The sequence below is a fragment of the Peromyscus eremicus genome, chromosome 15 (assembly GCF_949786415.1).
Source record: "Peromyscus eremicus chromosome 15, PerEre_H2_v1, whole genome shotgun sequence".
NCBI lineage: Eukaryota > Metazoa > Chordata > Mammalia > Rodentia > Cricetidae > Peromyscus > Peromyscus eremicus.
In genome coordinates this window covers 81,048,435-81,067,407 of record NC_081431.1, presented here as the reverse complement: position 1 = coordinate 81,067,407, position 18,973 = coordinate 81,048,435, and the positions used below count along the sequence as shown (strand labels likewise).

General features: G+C 40.0%; 1 protein-coding gene across 3 annotated transcripts in view; it reads right to left on the bottom strand.

The window, feature by feature from the left end:
• LOC131925151 (contactin-associated protein like 5-1-like) overlaps positions 1-18,547 on the bottom strand; it is an 898,625-nt gene extending 880,078 nt beyond the window's left edge. For all 3 annotated transcript variants that reach the window (XM_059280428.1, XM_059280429.1, XM_059280430.1), the window contains exon 1: positions 18,466-18,547. In XM_059280428.1, the coding sequence (XP_059136411.1) occupies positions 18,466-18,547 (82 nt within the window). The remainder of the gene's footprint in view (positions 1-18,465) is intronic.
• Positions 18,548-18,973: the final 426 nt, after the last annotated feature.

Genomic DNA, 18,973 nt, shown 5'->3' with positions numbered 1-18,973 from the left:
GAGTAAAGTGTAGTGATTAAGCACCTGAAATCCTGTGAGAGAAGGTGAAGATGGACATAGGTGAATCTGGTGTCTGCTCTGCTACTTGACATCAGAGACCTTGTGCAACCCTGAGGTCTCTGATATTTGAACTTGCCTTTGTTTTAATTGCAGACATCTGGTAGAGGAAAGGCCACTCTTCTATTCCCATTTAAATGATGAATTAAAGACTTGCTTAAGATTCAATTTATTTTAAAACTGAAGACTAAAGGTGCGTAGATAAGCAATCAGTGCCAAGGTCCTTATCTATCTGATCTTTGAGCTGCTAAATGAGGTAGGAAATGTCATCTGAATAGATCAGGTACATGGCCTTTCCTGAGACAAACAGCTATGTCACCTTAAAAGCTTATACCAGCTTGCCACCTTTAGCTCTCATCCCAGGATTTTCTTAGCTGAGAGTTTTCCCACTTGTGCTAGAGGATTCTCTAAACAGATGGCAGGAGACACTTCCCTTGCAGCACACTTCACTTGTCACATGCCAGTGAGTAGTCTCCTGCCAAAAACACCCTGACCAGAGGTTTTCGGAAAGATATTGAAAGCTGAGCCACAAAGAGCCCAGAAAACCTGAATATAGTTTAACATTGACCATCCCAGTTCTGACCATAGATATATCTCGAGTCCCCATCACAGAGAGCTCATGTCGTCTGTGTGGTCTCCTATCTGTCTGGAAGCTGGGGAGGAGAGAATGTGAAGTCCATCACTTCTCCAAATAACAATTCCAACACCTAGCATTACAGCAAAAAAATCTTTAGAGCTCCCCAAAAAATCACAGATAGGCGACCAACATCATTGTCACCACATTCACTGAAATGATGACAATGGTGTTGATGTCAATAAGTGGAAGAATTACAACAAAAATTATTCCTTCAGTTTGTCATCCTAAGGTTCTTTCTTTGGGACTAGATGTTGGAGGCAAGAATCCTTTGATTTGAGGGGTGGTGGTGGTGCATGCCTTTAATCCCAGCACTCGGGAGGCAGAGCCAGGAAGATTACTGTGAGTACGAGGCCAGCCTGGTCTACGGGGTGAGATCCAGGACAGGGAGAAACCCTGTCTCGGGGGGGGGGGGGGGAAGAAAAGAGAAGAGAAAAGAATCCTTTGATTTTCACCTAACATAGGGCAATTCAAAAAAGATGTGAGCTAGTGTTTTAACTGTGCCTATGTTGACTTTGAGGTGACCATGTGCAGTGGTGTCCTCCAGGCTGTAAGATACCTTGCCCTCAAGATATCCCTGAACTATACACTCAGTAGCTAGAAGCAGCAAGTCCCCCACTGTGAAAACCAAAGATGGTTCCATGGAAGATGAATTGTTAGTTTATTGAGAAGTCTCCATGCTGTCTTCTACAGCAGCCAGAGTAGTTTGCATCCCATTAGCATGGGATGTAGCTCCCTTCAATCCACATCCTCACCAGCATTTTCTATTTATGTTCTTGATGACAGCCATTCAGACTGGAGTGAGACAGAATCTCAATGCAATTTTGATTTGCATTTCTTTGATGGCTGGTGAAGGTGACCATTTTATTTTCATATGTTTATTCACTGCTTGAGAAATGTCTGTTCATTTCATTTACCCACTTATTGATTGGGTTGTTTGAGCTTCTGTAAGCTATACAATAACTGGATATTCACAAGTCAACCTATTACAGGTATACTTACACAACAATATTGATTCTAGCACTATTCAAAATAGGTAAATTATGGAACCAATCTCATTATCTAAAAATAGAGGAAGTGCTAAAAATGTGGTATACATAAATGGTAGAATTTTCTGAACCATAAAGACGAATGAAGTTATGTCATTTGCAAGAGTAAATAAATAACTGGAGACAATCACATTAAATCAATTAAGTCAGTCTCAGAAAAACTCTCTCATTTGTGGTACCTAAATACATAAAGTCACATATGTATAAATGTCATGAAACTAAAATAAAATTTCCAAAGAGGCAAAGGGGCTTAGAGGGAAAAAGGAGAATAAGAGAACATGGGAGAACATATGCTCAACTTATAAAAAATAAGGTGAGTAAAAACTTAAGAAGCAAATTGATTTAATAAATGCTTCTAAACATCACCATGCATTTTCTAGAGGAAAGTCATTTTTAGTTGAAAATGATAGCTCTATCCCTACTGAGTTTCTATGAAAAGAGAAACACAAAATTAATAGTGTTGCAGTTTCTGCTGTGTGTGACGTGCGACTATACACATATGAGAGTCAACCCCTCAATGGCTTTGGCTTCCTATAGGAGTCAAACTACCCATTCACCATAATGCAGAGGTGTCATTTTAGCCTTGGTTTGTAATCTGGGATGTGAATTGGATAGTATGCTAAACTAGACTTTCATTGGTCATTACATCTGTGATATTTTCATTTGTCCATGCACAAAATGACCTCATTTCTCCATGAAGCCACAAACACTTAACAATAGGAAGCCAATAAGTCAAATTGAATTTACCAATAAAAATTGTTATTTATGTGGAAACCATAGAACTCTTTACCCCCAAGCAATGTTTCAACAAGGATGAAAACATCAATAGAGTTATACATTCTCCTCTTGAATTGATTTTCTTTCAAATACTCAGATGTTTCTTGGATTAACTTTACTAATGAATTTTCACAGTACTCACTCTCTTGCCTATGAAGCCAGTCTGTACCAAATAGTGATGTTATTTCTTAAGTCCAGGTCTTATATGAGACCATTAACAGCTGGAAAACAATTTACTAAGAGAATAGCTAACCTCAGACACCTTGTTGCTTATGAAGAAACAAAAATAGAATGCGTGTAAATATGTTTATTATTGAATCAGTACTTTATAGGATGGAACTTTATTCAGGTGATATATTGTGAATATGCATGTAGAATTGATACAAAGATGATATCAAGAATAATAGGAAACATCTATATTATAGATTGAAATTTTTGAAAAAATTAAACTGGTTCTGATATATTAAATGATGTCTATAAAAACACATGTAATACTGTTATGGCTTTAATATCAAATGCCAGGCCAGGGGAAATACTTGCTACTTAAGCCTGATGACCTGAGTTCAGTACTTGTAAACCATATAGAAAGGCAGATGTGTTGGAACACATCTGTAATCTCAGTGTTCCCACAGATGGGAGGGTGAAGAGAGGAGAGTCAGTCAGAGATTCATGGACTGGTAACTTGGAGTATACAGTGCAACGGCAAAAAGCAGTGAGCCCCTGCCTCCGAAACAAGGCAGGAGAGAACCAGCTTCCAAAGTGTTGTTCTATGGCCTCCACACGCACACAGTATGCCCACATGCTCTCTCACACACACATGAGATGCATAAATTAAAGAAATAACTATGAAATATCCGATACAGGCCCTTGGAACACCTTGTTCCCAGCAAGTGGCTGGTGGTGGTTTGGGAAGGTTGTAGAACCTTCGGAAGACAGATCCTAGTTGGCAGAAGTGGCCTTGAGGTGTTAGAGTCTGATTAGACTTCTTGTCTGTTATCTGCTTCTTGTCTTGTCAGAATGTGAGGAGGTGGGAGGTCCAAGTCACATGCTTCTGCCACATGGGGATGGCTTTTGTCACATCTTCTGTACAGTTTGATGGGGTGATACCGGAAGCAACGTCCTCCTTCCTTAACTTGCATCTCACAGGCATTTGGTCACCACAACAAGGAAGCAAGTGATACAGCACTTCTCTTAAAGCTGGTTAATTCGTGGTGTGTGTGTGTGTGTGTGTGTGTGTGTGTGTGTGTGTGTGTGTCCACATGCCACTGCACATGTGTCGAGGTCACTGATTGGAGGAACTGATTTTCTCCTTTCAGGGATGGAACTCAGGTGGCAAGCTTGGCAGGAAGTGCCTCTACTGTTGAACCCACAAATATTAACTTCTCAAAGCAAAGATATGAACACTGTTACACACACACACACACACACACACACACAAACACACACACACACACACACACACACACACACACACACACAGCCATACCCATATTGTCATGTTATCAGGGAATGTGAAAAAACAAATCAGTATCGTAATACAATGGGAAATGTTAGATAGCTGTACTCACTTTACCATTGTTGGAGTTGTCCTGTGTTTTTCTGGTAATAAACTGTAGCCTAAATAAATACAAAGGTCAAGGTATTCATCAGCCCATGCTATGTCTGTTTTCCATATATTTAAGCATTACACCTCCTGGTCTTGTTACTAAAATGTCAAGCTAGATATATTCAAAGCTCACATTCTGTCTGTTAGTTAGAAAACAGTACATCCTTAAAGAATTTACAGAAATAGCTCCAGTAAATCAGAATGCAAGGCAGCCTTCTGCAAAGCTATCCTGAGCACAGCAGCCCTGGTGGGACGTGACTCCACACCTTCCATGCTCTTCACAAAACATTCGATTTCAGAAAATAAATAGATAATAATTTTCATCCAAATGCCCATTTCAATTCATTATCTGGGGAGGTAAATATTCACAAAGGTGACACTTAAGTCAATATTGACTTTGGGGGATAATAAATCCTGACAGTCACCTGAACAAGTGGTTTATGTAAAGAATATCCCCACATGCAAATCTATTAGGTATGTTAACCGTAATAGAAAACAAATAAGGCATCAAAAATTAGGTATGCATGCTGGGGAGATGGCTTAGCTTGTAAACTGATTACATACAATCATGAGGACTTGAGTTTGAATCCTGACTACCCACATAAACCCAGTGACCCTAGCTCTTGAAGTACGGAGATAGGCAGGTCTCAGGAGCTCATTGGTCATCCAGCCTAATCAAATCAATGAGCTCAAAGTTTGTTTAAAAAACCTGTCTAAAAAACAGAGTGGTTGAAGATGACACCTAACGTCCATGTCTGTTTTCTACATGTAGATGTAAATGCTTGAACACATAACCCCATACAGTTGTACACACACCCACATGAAAAAGTACATTTCCTACACACATATCTCACCCCATCACAAAATTGCATAGCATATATTTTTCATATGTGTATAATGTTAATTGTTTTGAGTTAACTTACTACATATCATGTACTATATTAAATTATTATAACAAATAATATTAGATTCTATAAAAATATAACATAAGGCATTTGGAGTTCCCTAAATGGCAGAGTGAGGACAGTAAAGATCTGAATGCACAGATGTTGCTCAGATAAGCACTAAGGATGTGATAAAAATTAGCACTTGGACTAGAGTCAATCACCAAAGTCAAATCCAGATGTGCAGCAAATGCATTTATTTGTGTTTGTCTTCTCTTCCATTCACCTTGGTCAGCAGAAGGCAGCACTGGGCCATTCTCACTGGTGATGGTCCAAGGTTCATTTATTACCATGATGTAAAGAGGTGTGAGACAAAAGGGGGGGTGCCCCGCATGTTCTGGATGAGGACTTGCTGCCTTGGCAATTTCACTCATTTTGTCTGTGCTTCAGTTTTATCAAGTACTTATTTTGCCATTCACTGTGCTATACATGGACAATTTAATCATAGCTAACATGAGATCTCTTCTTTTGAGGAGGTCCCAAAGGGATGCCCGGGATGTAGGTGGATAATTCAAGGGCCTTTACAAGATAATTCCTTAACATAAAAATAGCTCTTGACTGCAAAGTAAGGAGAACAAGGTGAGGAGGCAATTTTTTTTGACAAGCTGCTATCTTTTCAGATCAGTAAATGCCAATAAGATGACACTTACATAAATAGCAGCAAGAGCAAATCAGTTTTCCAATGGGTTAAAAATAAAAATAGGAGCTTCTCTCTAGTTATCTGAAATATACAAGAACTTATCACTAGCTAGACAAGCCTACTGTATAGTTAAGAATGCCAGAATGTGCTGCTATTAGGCAACCAAAAAATAAGTAGAAAGTGCTTGAGGCGGTATGCTGAATATCCTGTATGATCAGAATGCAGTATATATAGTGCATTAAAATGTTATACTCTACCACATAAATATGCATGATTATTATGTGTCAATAACACCAGAAAATGGTAACTATTTATTTAATATGACTTTGGACAGAGATTGTATTAATAACCTTACCAGACACTCACTGACCACTGAAGCAGATGCAGTGTTATGCTCCCAGAGTGGTCCCCCTGCCCCACCCAGGAAGGCAATCTCTGTCTGAATAATGACACTTATATCTTCTTTCTCTAAAACTTTTTAATACATGATTATTTTTGCACATAATTATGAACTTAGATTCTTGTAACTAAGCATTAGGTAGGACTAGGAAATTGCATAGGGGGCAAGCACTAGTCAACACAGTCTGATAACGTGGGTGGAATTCCCGGAAACTATGGAAAGGCAGACATCACAGAACATGTATAATCCCAGGCGCCCTATAGATAGATAGGATGTAGGGACAGTAGAATCCCTGTAAGCACACAGGCCAGCTAGCCTGGTATGGGCAGTGGTGATGTAGCCTGTCTCACACAAGCTGGAAGGCAAGGACAAAGATTGACATCCAGGTTGTCTTCTGCCCTCCATGAGCTAACACTCACCCACATACACAAGAACAGAGAGAAAGAGGAAGAAAGACTAGGGAGAGATCTTGTTAAATGATGGGGAACTTCGCAAGATTCCCTCTTGAAAAATCAGAAAAGAAAGAATATGCTGAAGTGTAGAATTCTGGGAAGTCTTGCCTCATTTTCTCCAAAGCAGTACTTTGTAATTTATTTTTAAACGCTGAAATTCTATATAAAATTTCCTTTAGAAAACTAGAGATTCTGCCTTCAAAATAAGCTTCAGTATTTATGGAATTACCCTTTGCTGTGCAATGCTTTTTTTAAAAAACAAAATATTTATTGATGGCTTTGTGGTTAACAGTCAGGATAATCAAAGACCTTTCCTGTCCATAATAATTTATAGAAGAATTGAGGTACGGCTCAAAGGAAAAAAACATTGAGAAATGTCTTTTTAGACTTCTTAAGTCTTAGGAAGCATGTCCAAGGAGTCAAGGCAGACATTGAAAAATAAGACGCAGGAAGTCAAGTGGTTCCTGAGGTTGAAAGGACAAGCTCATAAGACCTTGACATTAAAGCAAAGAATCTATTGGTCTAACTCCCCATGCAGCTGATGAGGAGAGCAAGCTGCTGTAAGAGCCATTCTTCATTATCAAATGAATGTTCTGTGGCCGGCAGGCAGGGTCCTTCACTGCACCTGGCCAAGGATGAAGGAGAATGACAATGGATAGAGGTTTGTGGTTCCAACCCTCCCGTATAATCAGTACTCATCAGCAGATTAATACTTGGCTTATTCCATGGCATGGGTATTGTGAACAGTGCTGCAGGTTTAAGAGTGAAGGATTTAGACCAAAGACAAAACCAGCATGCTCACCTAAGGAACTCCATGGCCAGTATGTATTCTATGGCACTGGAGACCCTTCAGTGAGTTAGAGGATTTTCAATGAGCACAAAATAGGTGAGACACACTCTATCAGTTATTGTGGTTGTAATTTATATCTTGTAATTTATACAAAAGCAACTTGAGGAAGCAAGAGTTTACTTGGACTTATAGTTCCATCATGATGGAGAAGACATGGAGATGGGGAGGCAGCTAGGCACATTGCATCCATACTCAGAAAGCAGAGCAGTGAACGCTGATGCTTATTTCCCTTTCTCCTTTTTACTCAGTCTGGGAAGCCAGACCATGAGATGATGTCACCCATATTTGAGGTGGGTCTTCCCATTTTAATTAATAAAGTCTAGACAATCATTCATAGACACGACTGGAAAGTCATTTCCACGGTGATTATAAATCCCAGCAAGTTAATAATCAAAATTAAACCTATCACATTCAGCCAGTCGGCACTGACAGTGCAAGCTACAGTACTATTTTGGCAGGTTGGTCCTGACCATGAAAGGGTGGTAGAAAGATTTCATCAGTGGTGCCAGCAACTTTTATGAGTAGGTAGTCCTATGTAACAGTGGTGTCCTTTAGAGATGGAGGAGGGATTCTTTTCAGGGTTAGCATGAGGTAACTCACACAACAGTAGGGCAGAATCTATGGGTCTGGACACTGTGGTCATTTCCCAAAAGGGGTCAGAGAGAACTAGCTTTGAAAACATGAACAACCCCTCACGTTTTAATAACTTTGGGTGTTAGTCTCAATGAAACAGTAGGCTGAGAAAAACTATATCTGATATTTGAAATCATGGAAAGTAGATTGAAATCCCACTGTAAATCCTGGGCAGAATATGATCTTAATTCAGTTACCTACCCAGCTAATATAGCACATCCTCAGTGATAGGAACAAAATCCCCTTTCCACATGACTGACTGTAGCAAGCCAGCAAGCAAGTGACACAGTGAAATCTCATCAAGTGCCAAAGTTGGGGTGGGGTGCCTGTCTGAAATCCTCACAAAGACAAATACACTAGTTAATGCTGTCTCTGCTTTCTAGTGATCCACCACTCCCAATCAGCAACCATAGCCCTTCTCTTTGTTTCCAAAATATTCCTAAGGACTATAAAATGAGAGGTACTAATTTCTCTTAATTTCTGGCTATCAGAAAGAACTTGTCCTGTGGACTGCAGTCCAGGCTGCACACACGGCTCAGTGTGAGGGAAGCTGGTAGAGAGGGCAGAATTGATCTGCTCTCCAAGATGAGTGTAGAGGATAGCACGTCATCAAAGTTTCTTTTCTGTTCACTACACAGGCTGGTGGGTCTCCCCACTCCCGTGAATTAAGTTTCTCTAGTTCCTATCATTGATTGACCATAATCTGCAGCTTACAGATCAGTAACAGTTTACAGATCACGGATAATGGAAATGAAGCAACCTGCTTCTCTGAGATGAAGGAACAGATACCGGCCTCTTCAATACAGGAATCCTGGAAGCCACAGACACACAGAGAGGCAAATGCCAAGCCTTGTCCTGTTGCTTGTAGTTCTCTGCTGTGGGCTAAGGAACACACGTGGCTCACCACTTTAAATAACATTCAAGGAAAATATTTTTATCATAAGCAAGGATATAATGTAGAGTTTGCATGAGTGTTTAAGATAGAATTTCTAGGAATTTTACACTTCACTGGTCACTGGCTGCAATGCTGTTCAAATCCCCACTGCTCTCCTGAGACCCTGTTCCTCTAGATGTGACACTGGAGAGAGAAATCTGTAAAAGCATTAGCTTATGCCCCAACCTGTGAAACTGTCACTCAGTAAAAGGTGAAGGAATTAGGCAGAGGAAGGGAAGAAGGACAGAAAGAGAGATTCATGAAACAAGGAAAGAAGTGGGGGAGACAAGAAGAGAAAGAAGGTACAGTGGACGGGACCCTGGAGGGCGGGGTGTGGTGGGGTTAGACCAGAAGACCCAGACTTTGTGCAGAGGACAGGCTTAGTTCTGACATCCTGAACATGCCTAATTACTCCTTTTCCTCAACTCAGAGCCCTCCCTTCCCCCTTCCTTATACTTAGGATTGCTATGTGGACCATCTGTCTTCCCGGCAGTCTAGAGTTCTGGGCAGACTGCGCTCTAGTTTCCCTACAGTTAATTTCTATGAGCTGGAAGTTGTTCCCCATAATTACAGATTTGGTGAATTAGTAGAGTTAGTAGAGGAGTGGTTTAGAGATAGATGGCTGGGGATGATGGAATTAGGTGGGCATCCCCAAGTGTCCTGTAAGTGGATGATCTGTATAAAGCCTGGACTTCAACTGGCCTCACAGAGAAATGTCACATTTGGTGACTGTGCCCACACAGCATAACAAAGCAGAGCTGGAATCCAGCAAACACTTAAGTTTCCTCCTACACCCTCCACACAATAATAAACTCAGGGAAAGACACCAGTTGTGCACAAGCTATGTGATCTCACAGAAACAGGAGGGCTGAAGACCAAGGAAAGGCAAGTAATATCTGGAAGGAAAGAGAAAAGGAAATGAAACATTTATTCAGCTACAGCAGCCTAAGAGCACCTATTAAATACTTCTCACTCTGCCAACTGATTTATTTCTTTGTGTATTTGCATGATGTGTATATATGTATGTGATGTTTGTGTACTTATGTGGTATTTGTATGATTGTGTGTATGTATATGAAGTATGTGATGTTTGTGGATATGAATATGATCTTTGTGTCGTGTGTGTGTTCATGCGTTGTAAGGGGCTTTACACATGTTTGGCTGTGTGTGTGTAGGTTAGATGGCTTAAGAACACTGTGGTAACAGAAGTATAATAGCAATCTGGCTCTTCCTGAGTGCTGGGATCAACTCAGGTCCTCACTCTTACACAATAAGTACTTTAGTCACTGAGCTGTCCTATGAGTTATGCAAAATTCCTTCAACTGTTATAGACTTTGGACTGTCTTCCAAGGGATATTTCTGCTTCAGAGGTAAATTGTTACAAATGATTTGCATGCAAGTGTATTAGTATTTTCTCTCATGTTCTTTCTGTCTTTCCCATTGCTGGTGTCATTCTGAAAAGCTCAATCGAATCTGCAGATGTAGGAAGCAGAGAGGAATAATCACCCCCTGGCCTGAACATGCACAAAGGCAAGTATACAGTATAGAGACACTGGGATTTATACTTGAAGATCAATTACTAATGATAGCACATCAACCTGAAGCACTCAACTCTAGAAATTCTCCTTAACCAAGCAGACACTAAAGTGGGTTAAGATGCCTCAGCAACCACCAGTTGATGGGGGACAGAACCCATGATGTCCAGGTTTAATTACACATTCCTTAGTGACTAGTTCTCATTTTGCTGACACAAACCAATATATAGACTAGAAGATTGCATCCGACTGATGGATACAGACAGTGTGTGCTAAACGATGTCATGTATATATGAAATATGCTGCATTCAGATTATGACCACTCTGTATTCACAGAAAAAACTTCATTTCAGAGCAATGAACACCTTTTGAGCACCTATTGCTTTCATTTGTCACAAACAATGGAAGCATCTATAGAATACATTTTAGCTGCCAATCTATGCTTTTGTGTGCTTAGCAGCTCATAGACCCTTGTGCCTTGAATTTTCTTGGTCATTATTCTCTTTGCAGATATGTATAAGCTGAACTTTCAAATATCCTTCTTGGATTCTTTATTAGCTGCTGTAATCATCTCAGCTAGTTTCCTTACCAACATTTTGTTCTATTGTATTCAATGCCTCATTAATCCTTGAAAGGTGTGTGTGTGTGTGTGTGTGGGGTTCTGGAAAGATTGCTTAGGTGGTATAGTTCTTACTTTGAAAGCTTTAAAACCTGAATTTGAACCTTATAACCTACAGAAAATCCATATATGTGGCTCATGATTTGGCTTAGACCATAAAAGTACATGCCACAGAAGCATGGAGGACAGAATTTCATATGTGGGATCCATATAAAGGTGGCAAGAGAAAATCTACTCCACAAAGTTGGTTATGATGTACACATACACTGTGACATGCACAGACTTTATGTGCACACAGACACCAGGCAGGCACCACACACACACACACACACACACACACACACACACACACACACACACACACACCATATTAAAATAATGTATCTTCATGGCAAGACATATGCATGTAATTCCAGCACCAGAGGATGCATAGGAGTAGCCCAGTGCCTGTCTAGACAAATTGGCAAGCTCCAGGTCAATGAGAGACCTTGTCTCAAAGAAGATATATAGCTTTCTAGGGGATAATACACAGTCTGGCCTACATTATCCACATGCACAAACATACATGTGCATGCACACACATAAATAAAGTTTTAAATGGGGAAGATTAAAATCTTACTGTGCTAGTTTCATGTTTAGGTCCTAACACCCACATGGTGGCTCACAGCTTTCTTTAACTCCAGTTCTAGGGTGTCTAATTGCCTCTTCTGGACTCTGCAGGCACCAGGCATGTGGGTGACACACATGCATATAGTAAAAACACTCATGCACATAAAAAATTAATGCTATTTTAAAAAATAAAAACCCCAGTTAAACTGTATCTTTTAAATTTAGAGAGATAAACTTTTCATACTACTTCTTTACTTCCTCCTCTGTCCCTAAAGCAATCCCCAGTGTCCCCATATTTTAGTCTGCTGAGTTTGTTCAAGCTTTAGTTTCCATTTCACTTTCCTCAAGAGCACATTTGGAAGCTCCAGCCCGTGGAAGCTTTCCTTGTGTGCCTTCCACTGCACCCATGCTCAGCTACGGTGAACAATTAGCACTGACATGACAAAAGACTTATTGCCCTGGCTGTCACAGTTTTTACCATTCCTGGAGGTCATGTACTGTCTCACTAGTTTTTCTTCACTTCTCTAGTTACACAGAGGATGTGACTTTAAGAAAGAAGAATAGGACTTGGAACTAAGTTCATCTGTAAGTTTTTCAAATGAGTAACACACACCAGCTCTTGACACTTACACCTTTCAAAGTTAAGAAGATGACATAGGTATCTCAAAGTCATTTTATAAGAATAATGAGATGGATTTGCCATTAAACAAAATTATTTTCCATAATACAGCACTAATTCCACTGACTAGAATCCAAATGCTCCCTTTATATCAAACCCAAGGCAATGGAAGAGATTCTTATAGCAATGGGGGCGTGTCTATTTCAGATTATAGAGAAAGCATTCATTAACATTGCAAAAGAAAATTAGTCAAATAAGCTCCAAGTTGTAGTAAGGTCAAGTAGATAGAGAGAGTTCTTTTTCAGGATACAAATGACTTTATGGTGCCCGAGTTAGGCCTGTTCTCCCGCAAATCCAGAAAAGCATGCAGTCGGGGATCCACGTGGCAGATCTCACACCCTGTAAGGCGATCTGGACTTCTGTTTCATTTTTCAGCTCACTTCTACTTGGAATATCCACAACAGTGACAAGTAATAGTTGTTAAGACAGCAGTATAAAACAAACACATCTTAAAAGCAAGACTCTGCCGATAGGGAGCAGAAAACAATCTCAGTTTAAGATTGAAAGCTCTTGCTAGAAAACCACTGGATCATTCTCTCATTCATCCACTTGCTCAGTACTTTAGCCACTGGATGCAGGAATTCAAATAAAACACGACAAAAGGGTAATATATTTTAGCCAAGGGAACAAGAATTACAGAAAGTGTTACAAAAATTAGATAACCTAGACTGAGAAAATTCAAACTCATATTTTATTTATGTGTTGACAATATCATACATGTGTGGAATATATCATGATCCTTATCATCTCCATTCTCCCCTCTCACTCCTCCCAGGTACTCCCAACACAACCCACACTAGTAAGTGTGTGTGTGTGTGTGTGTGTGTGTGTGTGTGTGTGTGTGTGTGTACTTGGCAAATAGTGAGGAAAAAATTTAAGGGAAAATGATGTTGTAGGCCAAATTAATGACCAGCTTGTACAAATAAATCCAAGAGAAATGAGACAGCATTGTTTGTTTATAAAATGTAGAGATCCATATTTTGTTAGAAGGGATACTGGAGATGAGAGTTAGATTATTATATGAAGCCAGGTTGCAGCTGGTACCATGCCACACATAACCAGGACTTTATAAGCACTATCTCAGCAGAACTCTGGTCTGACATTAACAGACTTACAGGACAGAATGTACATTGTCCTATGCTTGTGTGTACACAACAGGGTATTTTAAATTCTTCCTCAAGGTTTTCTTTATCCCCTATCAAATTTTTAATTAAAAATTAAGAAAGAAAAATAAATCCTCAACTCTGGGTACAAGCTTAGATAAAAAAGTTGCTTTTCTTTGAACAATGTGATATTTGCTGTCACGCTTTCCAGACTTATCTGAATGCTTTGGGCATCTTTTTTCAGGTATGACTCAGGAGTTGGGTGTGTTGAAAATTGCTAACTCATGCCCTTCTCCAAGGCTAAGGTTATGAGGCTGATGGTAGAGAACCCTTGCCAAATTCCTGCAGATGCTACACAAACTACCTAGTGAAGTGCATTGGAGGATATTGTGTTTCAAGGATGTTAGTGTTTAAAAATGTTTATAGGTTGGGATTCAGATTTTTCTTATTGTCTAAATTTGTGATCTTGGGGACATGGTTAATTTTCACTCACCTTAAATTAATTTATATGAATTAGATCACTTAACATCTATCTTGCTGATGAACCTTGTAAAGTGGGTGCAGTAAATGAGGGATATATGCTGCATGTCTACTAGTAGGAATTAAAATCACATTTAACTCTCATTCTGATTATAGTTGCCTCCCAGTTTTAAAGTGCAGTGATCTCAAACACACACAAATGAAATGACGATTAAGTAGCATTAGTACGTAATGATGAAAACCCATTACAAGTAAACATTGTCTTAGTAATTAAACCCAGGCCTTTAGGCCTTTATTCACCAAACCAAGGTTATTGGGGGAAGTGAGAAACCTTTACAAGGTCATCAAAGGTGGCAGAGTTTTACTGAATGATGCAATTTTCTTTTTAAATTAATAATGTCGGTATTGTTTCCAAATTAAAACAATGAAACTTCTCCTTAAAATTTTAAGTAAAATCTCGTCGTTTTCTGCCTTCTAAGGTAACTAAACCTATTCTCCATTTCCTTATTTGTTGGGAATAATTGCCACATGCAGGTCATATTCCATCACAATTTTGGGTTATCAACTGAAAGACCTTGAATCACCAACTAAAGGAATTAGAGATGCTCTGAATCTTATCACATGATTTTGTGATAAATGGATACAGAAGAGTAAAGTGACTCACTCAAAGAAAACTGAAGCCTGTGGGCAGGTAGGCAAAGAAAACTGGAGACCACAGCTAGGAAGGTGGCCATCCTTAGAAGGAGAAGGAAAGTGAGAGCATGGCTGCTCCTGTAGCCATTAATCATCCCCCAAGTCTTTTCCTTTGTTGTGATATCCCTCCTCTAGTTCTTCATTTATATTTTATAGTTGCAAAGTGTTAATCTGCTTTACATATAGGGTTTATGTGATGGGAGAGTGATTGCATGTTGATCAGTAAAGGTCAAAATGAGCTAGTTTGATGATGGAGAAAGCTTCCAGACTCCACCAACTGAGCAGTACAGGGTTCCCTCACTTCTGGTAACTGTATATGCCAAAGAAAACACTGAACAGCCATTCTCCTGCCTCACAAAAACAGTGCAACCATTGCTCATACTACTTTTCAATTTGGTTTGTTAACAGCCTTCAGGTAATTCAAGGTCTGATATCTATTATCATGATCAACATGCTCATAGGTCTTGTGAAATTCAGCATGCAAGAAAAATCTGGAACAGGAAGTTTTAAATTCTTACCACAGTAATATGTCTCTGGGACTCTTAATGGGCAACAGCAAATTTCAAGGAGGTATTTAATGATTATTCTAAGCTATTTTAAAAAAATTAAAGCTATGTATAATCATGTAATATGTTTTTTTCAAGAATTAAAGTAATTGTTGTCCTATGTGTGTCATATGCAGCCATTCTGTTTTAGAACACCATATTCTGTCATGTTAACGTTTTTCTAGCCTAATATTAGATGAATAGCCTTAGTATGATATTTAGCTGCTGTTCAATTTGGGGTAAACACGTAGCTCAATTGCTGGCTGCTTTCACTAGCAGGATGGAAAGGACAATTTTGACTAAGTATTTGACGCCTGTGCTGAGACATCACTTGGACTAGAACTTCATAGAGACTTCTGGTCTCATTTAATCCAACTCTCAAGTCACACCATACCTTCTTGTGTCAAAGGAGTTGAATATATATATATATATATATATATATATATTAATTTTACATTGGTCTATTATATCTATATTCAAAATTAGCCAGTTCCCTCAGGATATACCCAAAGGAAACACTCTCGCTGTTTAATATCCGGAAAGTTTAGAATGGAGGAATTTTCAGAGGTTTTTATTACTGGTAGGTAATTGCATTATCATCACAGATTTGTAATAACTGTATTATGGCTGGACCCCTTCTAACCTGACTCTGTTTTCATTGTGCTTAACTAGAAACTTATAGAATATGCAATTGGACAAGCATTCACTTATCCCTGTGGAGATAAATGTCCATGTTCCGGACAGAGTATGAGAAAATTAAACCTGTATACAAATAGATAGTCGCATACTACACAACAATAACAACAACAGCAAGTCATTACAAAAGAGGGCAGACAATTAAAAGTTATTTTTTAAGATACTCCACACCTATAACTTAACACCTATAACTATGCACCATGGAAGAACCTGGGTACAATCTGTTTTCAAGGCTGCTTGTTACTAATGACATGGGATATTCCTTAAAATGTAGGAAGAACAGTCTTACAAAATTATTTCCACAAATCAAATTAAAAGGAAACTCTTCAGAAGGGAAGGTTTAACTCATCAAAGCATATATATGAATGGGGACAGAGTGTACATCCATAGCAAATCTAGTGTCTACACTTGAAGAATAAAAACTGTGAGCAGCAGCCTAGAGAAACTGGGAAACATTCACGATTGCCTTGAGGGGTTTTGCCTTACAGGCTCTGAAGACCACTAACACGCATTGATTTCAGAACCAGCGTTTGCTGAAAACCTATTGCTTACTGAATTGATACAGTTTTCACAGTACAGCAAACACTCCCTGCTATTCCTTAAAAGAACTGACTCCAGAATATTTAGCAAGCAGCACTCACTCAATTGCTATGATGCTTGGAAATGGGAAACACAACTGTCACTTGTGAAATTCTGGAGATCACTATCACCAACTTTCTCTTGAAATGCTCAGAGTAGGCTTTGCAACTGCCTTGGTTAAGATAAGCTGAAGTCTTAAACCCATGCCATTTAGTTTTATGCACATTATTAAAATATATTGACTACAGTTAAGTTTATTTAAAAAAAAATATGGCTCCAAGATCTATTTTTTCCCAGAATTTTCAAGAAGGGTAATCCTTGAGGAGGTAAAAGACATGAACTCCTGCTATGCACTCTATCCGTTTTATCAGTATTCCTCACTCCAACCTTTTGGATATTCACAGCATTCATTCTCTCCAGATAACAGAATGTGCTAAGGGGAATACACAGTTTAGAGCCACACCTTTGCATCATTTGGACAACACTGACCTCTAGTGTTCCAGAAGGTAGAGAAACTAGCTCAATAGTGAAGCTTACTTTCTGACTAAGGCTTTTGGGTCTTTCTATCTGGCACCATGGGAATAATTTCAAGGAGAAGCGGGGAAGAGGAGGAAGAAAGGGGAACAAAAGAAGAGAAGTGGGAGAAGGCAGTAGAGAAAAGTCAATCTCCCTGACTGACTGTGGCCTGCTTCAATACATCCTCTGAAATAATTTATTAGTATATCCTCCCTTGTTAGAGAGGGTAGCCTTTTTTGCCCTCCTTTGTAACACAAACTTTAAGAAAATGTGACAACTATGGATTGTGAGCTTTCCCATCTTTGGGCCACAAGAACACTGGCCCTACTTTGAACATTTATCTATTTGTCTTCCCTCTGGGATGCAAGTTCTGGGACAATATCCTCTAAGGTTAAGGAATAAGAGAGAGGGATCCTCAGTAGTAGGTCTTCTTGCCTTTTTTTTTTCTGAGATTGGTAATACAAATTACAAAAGTAAAATAAAATTGTTCCCAAACTGGATAATATTTCTGAGGTTCAGTGCAGGAGTAGAAGATCAATGAACAAATCCACAAACTTGAGGGACCATGGTAAGCTATCCGTGCAAACAGCACAGACGGCTTAATTGCATCCTTTCTCATTTAGGAGTTCCCAGAGATGGAAAAACTTCCCTTCCTCTGCCTAGAGAAGCAGCTGAGCAATTGAGCTGGAACCTCTTGTAGCTTTAGCAATTTATTCAAGTTTGACAAACTGGATTCTTTAAATACATAGTGCAGGTGGCAGATCTCCGGGAGTTAAGAATACCTGCCTATTAAATTAAGTGAAGTTGAAACACGGACACCTAGTGCATACTCACTGCTCCTTCACTGGCACAAGAATATTGATGGTGAGCTGTGCATTAAAGCTCTCCCTCCTGTAATAGGACAGCCATTGGTCTCCTAGGGTAGCTACATTTGGGCTACAGTTCTTAGGCCCAAACTCCCAATCCCCTTACACAGATGTCCATTGGTTACAAAATACCCCAGCTGAACCCTTCTACTTAAGACAGTGGAGAGAGCTAGGTACCTAGAGCAGGGGTTGAAGGTGGAAGTGTTCAGAGCACATTGCAAGTCTGAGGGAGCTGCAGTCCGTCCGCTGCTGTCACTGAGCTCGGAGGCTCTGGAGCATCTCTGCCCCTGGAGGCTTGCTCCTGGCCCGTGCAACCGTTTCTGAGATTAAGAACCATGGAGCTAGCAGCAGGCTAAGGGAACTTTATGGTTCCAAAGAAGGGCAGGCAATCCAGCAGAGCAAGCTCATGAGAGTGCTGCTAACTTTTGGGATGGTTGGAATGGTGGAACCACACTGGTAAGCGTTTTCACCCAGCTCTTTCCCAGCACATATACAGTCGGACAGTGGATACTTATTCCTAGTAGCGTCATATCCCACCTCACCTTCCCGCCCCCAGCTCTGAGTACTCACAATTTGTTGCTGTTAATCCTAAATGCCAGAAGCCAGAGAGCACCAAAGTCAAAACGCTGGTCAGTCTTGGTACAGAATCCATTTCCCCGAGTGAACGATCTCTTCCAATCGAATTCCAAATTCTCAGGCACCAGCTTTGGCTTTTCTCTCTTTTTCCTTTCTGTCTCTGTTTTCTCTCCTCCGCACCGCCGAGCCCCCTCCCACCCCCCTTGAACAGACACTCTTCTCCTTTACTCCATCCTGCTCCTCAGACGCTCCACCGAAACAGTGGCAGGGCTTCCTCGGAGCTGCGAGCTGCGACCGAGGTTTATAGTTCCTTCAACTGTCCCTTTCTGTGCTCGCCTTCCTCGTCTGCCTCTTCTTCCTCCGAATCTCCTTCCTTAAAGGTTCAAATCCAAACTCGAGGGCAGCTCTGGGCGCTCAGCTCCAGCAATAGCCAAAAGCACCTCGTTCCGGTGTTAGAGCTGGATTCAGCACCGGGGTGGCGGACAGCTCCTTATAGGCGCCT